Source organism: Gavialis gangeticus, unplaced genomic scaffold, assembly GCF_001723915.1.
Source record: "Gavialis gangeticus isolate Ggan-Ray unplaced genomic scaffold, GavGan_comp1, whole genome shotgun sequence".
NCBI lineage: Eukaryota > Metazoa > Chordata > Crocodylia > Gavialidae > Gavialis > Gavialis gangeticus.
Genome location: NW_017729029.1, coordinates 64,049,396 through 64,059,035, shown reverse-complemented (window position 1 = coordinate 64,059,035; position 9,640 = coordinate 64,049,396). Strand labels below are relative to the sequence as shown.

Genomic DNA, 9,640 nt, shown 5'->3' with positions numbered 1-9,640 from the left:
CCTTACCTAAAGCACGAATACAGGATAGGATTTCATGGTCAACTGACTACTCCCTAGCTTTCCCAACATTTTTGCAGTCCCCATGTCCCCATGGTGCTTGCTTCTTGCTCTTTGCATTGGGCTGTGTGCTCACAGCTTCACCTTGTACCAGCGCTTACCTACCCCTTGCTGAGAGCTCTGCAGGTGCACTGGGTGCAGCTCTGCACTGAAGTAACCATGCAGGGGACAGCTGGCCTGAAGAAACCTCAGAAGCTTCAGAGTTAGGCAAGGCTGGTGACAAGTTGGGCTGGGCTCTGCTGTTATACCAGGTAGTGTGGCGGAACAGGGGCTTGGACAGCCTAGTTAGGAATGCGACTGGCTGCTCAGCAGCATAAGCACAGCTCCCAGCCCTAGGTCTGCTATGTGGTCCCTGCTGCCTCCCCTAACATCACCTTTGGTTGTAGGACACACACTGCAGGGAAGCTCCGGGCCCCACTGCCACTGTGGTTCTGGGGGAAATCACAGCTCCCAGGGGAAGGAAGGATGGGTACAGCATGGATGCTATGGGCTCTGCCTCCCCAGTCAATGGCCTGGACCTGCATGTGCTCCTTGGGAGCACTGCCCACAGCTGACCCCCAAGCTCTGCACAGCTAGGAGCTGCCCCCATAGCCAGGGACAGCTCTCCCCTGCCACCCGGATGCCAGGCATGACCCCAGTGATCCCTGCCAGCCTGAGGCTGCTCCCAGTGCTCCCTGCAGCTCAGGGCTGGTACCCAGGGGTGGGGGAGCCTGAAGCTCCTCCTACAGCTGTAGGGGGGCAGAGCAGGGCAGGTGCAGCCCTAGACTAGGTTGGTCCTGTCAGGCTCAGTTTGCTCCCAACTTGGGTGCACATTTATATGTGCACCCAGGAGCAATTTAATGAGCCTGAATTTACTGCACAGTAAATTCGAGTGCATTAAATACACATGTTGATGCACCCTGATAGTTGTAGAACTGTAGATGTGCCTAAAGGAGCAATTCAACTGGTTCAGGGCATCTGAGCTTCTGCAGTCTGTAGTGTCTTGATGAGGCTCATGGCATGGAAATAATGTTTTAACATTTGAAGGAACTCAGAGAAAGAACTATTTACAGTAAAGAAGCAACAGCTTTGCTACTGCCCTGTCACTGTCATGTCATATCAGGAAGATCCTCACCCAGACTGTTTCTTGGGACATCACACTTCCTAGATATTCTGGGTTTTCAGCAGGAGTTATTCTGTTATGCAGTCAGCCATGACTCTGAAGAAATCTATTTTTCCTACATTTTACTGTCCAAAAACATGGTGCATGCCTTATCTGGGGCCATGTGATATATGAGAAAATATGGTACTACCTCCCAAATGGGAAGTGATATCACTAGATTACTGCATGGTGCTGTGGGTGGACTAATTAGCTAATTAGTTCATATCTGAGTATGTCACTATTTTGCACTGTGCAGAGTTGTCTGGGATAGTTCTATACATGCTAGTACCCCTGAAACGAAAACAGTATAACCACATTAATATGGTGATATGCCTGAAACTCCCAGCAGAACTAATTAGCTTACCCTCAGAGCCATGCTAGAGTGGCTATGTTACATGACTGCTGCTTCTGGTTAAACTATTTTTGGTTTGGGAGGTTCTACTGATCAGCTTGTGAGCGCATAGCTCGTACTAAGTAGAGGGTAAAATGTAAGCATTTCCAAAAGACTAAAGATGCATTATGTATACTGCCATATACACGTACATAGGCAAATTTCTGCTCACCTCCTCACACAAATAGTACCTTTGTATTATTTTCATTGTTTATATTATTGCTTAAGTCTCACTTTGTGTACATAAAGGCCAATAGCAGAATTTATATCTTAATTCCAAGTGAATTCTTGAGACAGAAATGTCATAACTTGTAAGAAACCAAGAAAATATAACTGCCAAATGAAATCATGTGACCCACAACCCATTCTCCATTCCAGCCCCAAACAGCTGAGGGTTACAGCACGAGCAACACAGCCCAGTTCTCTTATTTAATTCGTAGATCCTGAATTTGACTTTGGCCAGGATGGCATTCATCATAATTGCACATGTTTTTAAAAACATGGCAAGGCAAATGAAGACAAGCAGAAGAAGGAACAGTGTTTTGAGAAAAGTCTGCAGGCTGGGTATAACAGACACTCTGAAGCTGCAGCTTTCTCTGAAAAAAAATGGAAAACCTGGCACAAAGAAAAATATTGTTTTTAGATACTTACAGCAGTAATTATTGGAAAGCTGACCACAGCACTGAGGTAGTGATTGGCTATGAACCAACAGCAATTGGCTATTGCCCAAAGTATACCAGACGTAAATCCTAAAAACAATAAATCACAATCATAGAAAACTACGTCCAACAACACTTTAGGCTATCTACTGCAAGTTGTGAAAGATCAACGTACGTATAAACAATGTAAAACAAGATTGAAATATTTTAGTATCTTTAAAACATTAACAAATTTATTAGATTATTAAATTTCAACTCATAAGAAAGATTACCATCTCTGATGGAAATACCCAATTAATTAAGATTTATAATTTCTTGGGTGCTGATGTACTTTTCAATTTCCATCTTTTCTTAGTTTTGGCAAAATGTCTACATTAACAAATCTCTGTATGGCACTTCACATTTCAGATTGGACCACTACTAATTACTTTCCCTTAATAAATATGCCCTTTCATAAGATTTCAAATGAACAAACTCCCAAGAGCTACCTAAATTCCCCCAAATATGGCTTGTACTAATTCTAGTAGAAGAGTTGAGGTGTTAAGAGAAAGTAAGTGAAATGAACAGCCACATAAAAATTGTCATACCTGGTAATATAGCTTCAGGGTAAACTTTAGGTTTATTTTTCATGACCATACAGTAGATCAGAAAGTAGATGGTACTTGTAAGGAAGATTCCACTAAAGTGTGCAAAGACATAGTCTAAATCTGAAACAGAAGTTGTAAAGTCAATTTCTAAGATCTTACTTTGGTTATTAAGAGTATTTTACTGAATTTATTATATGACATATCAGGCATACTATTCATAAGTATAAAATGCATTCATAGTAATAATCTGAAGTTTGCTCATGGCTGCACTGTCCACATGTAATACAAATATGCCTGCAAATATGGCTATAGCTGGAGTTAGTCCTACCTGTTTAAATTAAATATGGGGCTTCGGTGCATTGACCATATTATCCACAAGTAGTTTTCTCACCAACACTTTCATGCACTTTTCTATGCATTTATGCTTTGAAACTTCTTATTTAAACCTCAATTCTCACCTCAGTTCTACTGCATTATCCACAAAAAGTCTCTCTCATGGCATCTAATATAATAGATTGTTACCTACAAAAATTCATAGCTCTCTGAACTAGTTAGTCTCTAAGGGTGCTTATATATGAGCAGTGAGGCTCCTTCAATACACTGTAGTTCCAGCGTGTTGGAGCAGACTTGGTTAATCGAGTCTCCTGGAGCGTGGCAATTACTGTGCTCCAGCGGCCTCCCATGTGTCATGTATCAGTGTCACTATGCTTCAAACTGGCAGCGGGGGTGCTTTATTTAAAATTTGTTTGATGAGCTTGAAAGCGCCTGCTCTGCCATTTTGAAGTACGGGGATGCTGACATATGAGACACTCTAGTTGCTCTGATCAGAGTGGCTCTTAAAGCCACTGTAATTAAAGTGCACCCCTCCCCCTGTCCCAACTCCTGGAACATGTATATAAACACCCTAAGATGCTACACTGCCCTACTTTCTGCCTGATTTCAGACTAACATGGCTAACCACCATTCTACAAAAAAATTTTATATCAGTTTAGAAGCTACTGAAATTTATGAAGGACTCAACTGAGTGAATCTGTAATCCAATGGCCTGCAGCCTATCTATATCCTTCCTCCTCCCTCTCCTGATGTATGCAATATGCCATTGTTTTGTCATTCACATGTTAAACTCTTTAGAATAGGGATCTGCTTTTCATGTATCTATAGTGAAGTCTGTAGTGCACTTGTGGTCACTATAAAAATAAATGAGCTCTTTATGTAGTGTGCTTGTGCAAGCACTGACAAAAAGAAAATGTATGATATAACATGGCAGACACTGTAGCATGTTGGTGTCTGTTTCATTCTGTTTCATTCTGCCACAGATGGAAAAAGGCAATGAAACAGTCGTCTAGTTTCCACTGTATTATAAAGTGCTATGTTCAGTAAGAGACAGAGTGTATATGATAACAGTTACAGGGTTTTAGTTAATCACTATTTCTCAGTAAACTGTATTATGTTTGCCAAATCTTCTGCATTAATTTGGCAATCAGCTCAGCAAGAACTGTTGGAAACTCTTTGGATCTGGTTCTTTCTTTGAGCTTATAGTTTTTTGGTGGCTAGTTTGCTTCCAGAGAGCATTACAAGGGTATAGTGCATCATCTCTCTACTCAGATACCTTACAATAAATGAAATGCAAGTAAGATTTTTTCCCTCTTCATGTAACTTCCCTTTGGAAGACAATTAGGAAGCAGAGAGATGGCTAGAATTAGTGCCTTGGGATAGCTAAGCAATGGATAGATTGTAAAACATTGATTTCATTTAAATTCCTGAAAAAAGTGGGGTGGTGGAGGAATTGGAGGAAGTACTGGCTGTTTTATTCTTTTGTTTATCTTAGAAGGAAATGTCTTCATGGTCTTTGATAACACAATCCTAAAATCACTTACTGTATTTTCACTTACTGTATCTCCTTATTTTTAACCATAATCACCAAACCTTTTGAATCAAGAATATGGCTCCTCAGGTTTCAGCCTAATGTCCCATCCCTGAAGTTATTCTGTGAGTTAAAGTGTGAGACCCTCTTTTTGTTTGCTCTGCCTTCCCAAACTTATGTACTCTACAGGCATATGTGATGTCATGAAGAGTGCAGTAGCCAGTAGACAATACCAATGAGAAAAGACACATTGTTCACCTGACTGATAAGTAGTTTGGGATAAGTATGTGGTGAAGTCCATGCATACTGCAGAGAAGGACCATCTATGAAAGCTATCTCACAAGATTACGAGATTGACAGTGGTGCAAGAAGACTGTGTGAACTATTGGAGATGGAAAAGAAAAAGCATATAGGACTGCTAAATGTGGTGAGATCGACTTGCAGGAGGTAGCTTTACCTGCCCCTTGAACTTGTTTCTAGTTTGATGGAGAACCACTGGTATTTTTCAAGTATCTAATGTGAAAGTCTTGCTAAAGTCAAGAGATACCACATCTAATTCTTTCCCCTTACTCACTAGAATAATTAAGGAAATATTGTTGATTTGATGTGATTTGTTCTTGAAAATTTTATTGGCTGTTGTTTTTTATCACATCAGTTAAGGTGTTTTTTTTTTTCTTTAACTCCTCCCCTGCCTCATACTTTGTTTGGTTATTTACATCCAGAAATAGTGGATATCAACATTACCATTTTGATTTAGCATTTTGCGTTGATTTGCCCAGAAGTAAATGATTACTTATTAGGCAAGGGTTTGGAGAATCAGGGACAATGAGTCATTTATCACCATATATCACCAGAGGAAGAAGGCTTAAGAATCACCAAGTCCACTTCTCAGGCAACAAGGGTATGCTGTTGTTACAAGGGGAAATGCAAAAAAGCGTATTCGTCTTTACCGTATTGACTTGCTCCTGTGTATATAGTTCCATTTCTTCTGCCATGATCCTTGATATAAAGCACTGGCACAAAACTGGAACCATACAGTATTCCAGCTACTACTGCTAGGCTACAGCCTCTTAAACAGAAAAGGCAGAAAAAAGAAATCATTATCCATCAGTTTACTTAAGACCTGTCCAGATTATAATGATACTGTGTAAAACATACTGCTATATGGAAAGTGCTAAGAATGTTACAGAAATTACACTGTCCAGGACATTATTTTTTATAATATAATATAATATAATATAATATTGCATGTATTCCCTAGCTAGGATCTGACTGAACTAGGTACTGTACTGTAATGTAGTGGGGGCTGGGGTGATATGGGCACTAAGGTACTCAAAGGTTGCAGGTTCAAGGTGATAGCAAAAGCACTCACAGCATGGCCTGTCAGATTCCAATGAATCTGCAAATTCTGCTAAATAACTTTTTGCAAGGATACATAAAAGGAAAGGACAAGAATGTTGTAAAGAGACAGTTCTTGCCCTAAACAGCTTACAATTTAAGTTAAAGACAAGACACTACAGTGTACTAGGGTGTCCTAATAACCCATTTGGGAAAATTTAGAAGGTAATGAAATTGTTTTTTAAGTGATCTCTACTAGACAGTTCAGATCATCTTTGCTATAACTAATATTGAGGAAAGTGAGAGAGGCTGTTGAGCAAGTAGACCAATAACCACCTTATTCCAGTTAAAATGTATTTGAATACTAAGTGAAACTGTATTTTCACATCCATTGTAATATTTAAATATATAAATTTGTGTTTTATATTTAAGCAACTTTAAGATGCCCCTGTCAAATAACCAGAATGAAGAAAAGAAATGGTAACTACTTACATCATTCTTTTTCCCTTTGGAGAAAATTTGTCCACCCATGATGTATCAGAACTGGTGTTTACAGAATAGTTGATTGGCTGTGGACAACAGTAGCAATTTGTGTGTCATATGCTTTTAAAATAATTAAAACTGCTGCCCTATTTTACTGAAAAAAATGAAAGTGTCTCACACTGTAGAAAAGGAAATTAAAACCTTCTAACAAAAGATAAATGTGTTGGGAAATAAACCCAAACCAAAAAGACTGGACTGTGATCACCACATTGCAGAAAGAGAAACTAAAATACTGATCAGAATCAGTTTTTGATTTCAAACTTGTCTTCCCTTAAGTTTGGTGGATGCTTCAGTCTTGAGGTATTATTGATTTGTTTTCCTATTATGCTGCTGGCTGTGCATGTCCTTTGTCATAAACCAGTTTTGCTTGCTTTCATTTTCTCACACATGCACTGTATCCTTCTTGATAATACAAGGAGGTTGTACACCAGTATTTGTTCTCTTTGTTTCACCCACAAATAATACTCTACTGAGGTTTTCCCTGACCTGGTAGACTCTAGTGGCTACTATGCTTTTTTAACTGTAGCCTCTACATCAAGCAACCCAGCATGGGCAAGTGCTTGAAGCATTCAGTTCTTCGGCTACCTTTGCTTGTTTCATCCTGCAGGGGTAACAATAGTCTCTGGCTCCATCTATGTGAGACACTGACTGTACAGTTATTACCCAAATTACTGCTCAGTAGCACCAATGAACATCTTTTTTTGTGACACTATTGTGCAGTAGTGCTACTGCGCAGTAGCCTAATAATACTTCGTATTAGTGTCGCATCATGGTCGTTGCCATGTTATGCCTCTGTGTTGGCGTCTTGCATAGACGCAGCCTTTGACCTCTAACCTTTAGTAAGGTCAGGATGCAGAATCAGAGAGCCATAGCTGCTTCTCTGCCCCGTGATGCAGGAGAATCTAGACGAAAAGTTATTCAGCATGTTTTCTTTAGTCAAAATATTCTACATTTTACAGTTTGGTTTGGGCTTCAAAAACTGTACATTAAATTGTTTCCTTCTCAGATGCAGGAAGGATAAACTCTATTTCATATGAGCTCTGTCATAATGAGGCTGGGTTTGTGAGCCATATAAAACATTCCAGTCAAGAAAGGACTTCGGGAAAATCCTTTTCTGTTAAATTTTATTAATCTTACACTATCCATAACTCGATGCTCAGATACAAATTATCTGCTTGTATCTAAACTTTTCCATTTCACCCAGAACATTTATACATCTGGTAAATACTAAGAAACTACTTTTTATACTGATATATGTTTTTACTGTATGTTTTGCTGTAGAAGAAGAATAGAATACTTACTGCCTCGTCCAATAAAGGCCTAGCTTCTGATGAAGCTAAAGAACTTGGAATTTCACTTTTTACAAAAAGAAATATGATCACACTGTAAAGAGGTAATACAATAGTAAATATCACACATCACTTTATAGGAGCATAACATTTAATACTGAAGGATAACAATGTAATGCCTTATCATTTTGTTCCTTATTTTGCTCAGAATTCAACTGTCAGGCTTCAATGTATCTTTGAAATGAATTCTTAGCTTAAAAATATTTAAACTACAGGAAAAAAATTGATCCAATGTACCTTTTATCATAACATCATAGAGATCTTGTAGTTATTTTGTATCATGAAAAAGGTATTGAAATGTCATTGTTCTGACATGCTTTTCCAAAGGCAATTGCCATTACACAACAATTCATTTTCAGACTGTAACAGATATGTACTAGGATATCCAAGGGGAAATTCTATGGCAGCCCAACTTGAAGGGAAAAATAAGGTGCAAATTAATGAGACTCTTTACATTTTTCTAGAATTAGCGCTGGTATCGAAAATGTTTTTAATGCTCCTTTTATTCATAGTTTCTGAATAAGACGCTCAGCAGTTTACTGCACTGAGCTTGATCCAAGATGTGATCTGATAATGAGCGTTTCATGCCCCTTCCGTTAAGGAGAGTTCTGATTTTTATTTATGTTTTTACTCATTTTTCAATTGATAACAGTAGGCCTCTCTTAGAAGGCCTGGTTCTATGATAGGTAGAAATAGCAATTATATGACCCACACATTTAATTTTCAAGTTAATCAGGGAAATATGAAAAATCAGGATTGGCAGGGTTTGATTTTTCTATTTTGATTTGGTTTGGTTTAATTCTAAGCCTATGGATTGCTTCTTGCAGGTCCTTGAGAGGAGGGTCCTTTTTCATGGCTCTTCCTCCTGCAGCCGCATTAAACTAAGATTAAATGTTTAGATTATAAGCTCTAAAGAGCAATGGTCATCCCTTCCTAAGTGTTTGTAAACTGACTCGCCCATAGTCAAAGCTTCCATAAAAAAGTGTAGAGGCCCTTCTGGTGCATCCTGGAGAATGGAATAGTAGGGGAATCCTTGGCAATGAGGCTTTGGAGCTATGGTGTTGGGAATTGGGGAACTTCTAGGGCAAGAGATAACATGGCTTCCAGTGGATTCTGCAGGACTTGGACCTACTCTTTGCCAAGGGTAGAAAGGAGATAAACTTCACAGTTCTGGAACAATGTGAGATGAAATCTATGCAAGATTTCTTTATTTTTTCTTTATAGATTTCCTCCCCTAACTTTTTTCACGGAGTTTTACCATACAATAATTTCCACAGTAAAAAAATTAGAGCCAAGCAAATCATTTTGGAAATGTAACTGAAACTACTCTGTCTACATTTACTATTGAACATGGTATTTAACATTGGATTAAAAATGTGCTGTTCCATTTATGAAGACCGGTTTAGCCATTATCTCAGAATTAGCATGCATCTAATTCTGAAAATATACCTTTGTAACACTGGGTAGGGCAAGTCATGAATTATGGTTCAATTAAACGGTATTTAGAACAATATATTAAACTCACCCATTGTCACTGTCTTTAAATCTACACCTTAGTAATTAAATTAATGATCATTTAAATTACTGAATTTATTCATTATTAGGAAGAATATTTTACCTTAACAGTGAAAGTGTAGCTCCAATGTAATTTAAGGTGGGTTTTGATACCTCTTCTGGATCAATTCCGAACCAACCGAACCTGTAATATTTA

General features: G+C 38.6%; 1 protein-coding gene across 2 annotated transcripts in view; it reads right to left on the bottom strand.

Moving 5' to 3' along the window:
• TMEM144 (transmembrane protein 144) overlaps window positions 1-9,640 on the bottom strand; it is a 31,965-nt gene that overhangs the window by 5,931 nt on the left and 16,394 nt on the right. For both annotated transcript variants that reach the window (XM_019521702.1, XM_019521703.1), the window contains exons 5-10: window positions 9,548-9,628; window positions 7,882-7,963; window positions 6,530-6,606; window positions 5,650-5,768; window positions 2,836-2,955; window positions 2,241-2,338 (exon numbers count right to left, since the gene is read on the bottom strand). In XM_019521702.1, coding sequence (XP_019377247.1) covers window positions 2,241-2,338; window positions 2,836-2,955; window positions 5,650-5,768; window positions 6,530-6,606; window positions 7,882-7,963; window positions 9,548-9,628 — 577 coding nt within the window. The remainder of the gene's footprint in view (window positions 1-2,240; window positions 2,339-2,835; window positions 2,956-5,649; window positions 5,769-6,529; window positions 6,607-7,881; window positions 7,964-9,547; window positions 9,629-9,640) is intronic.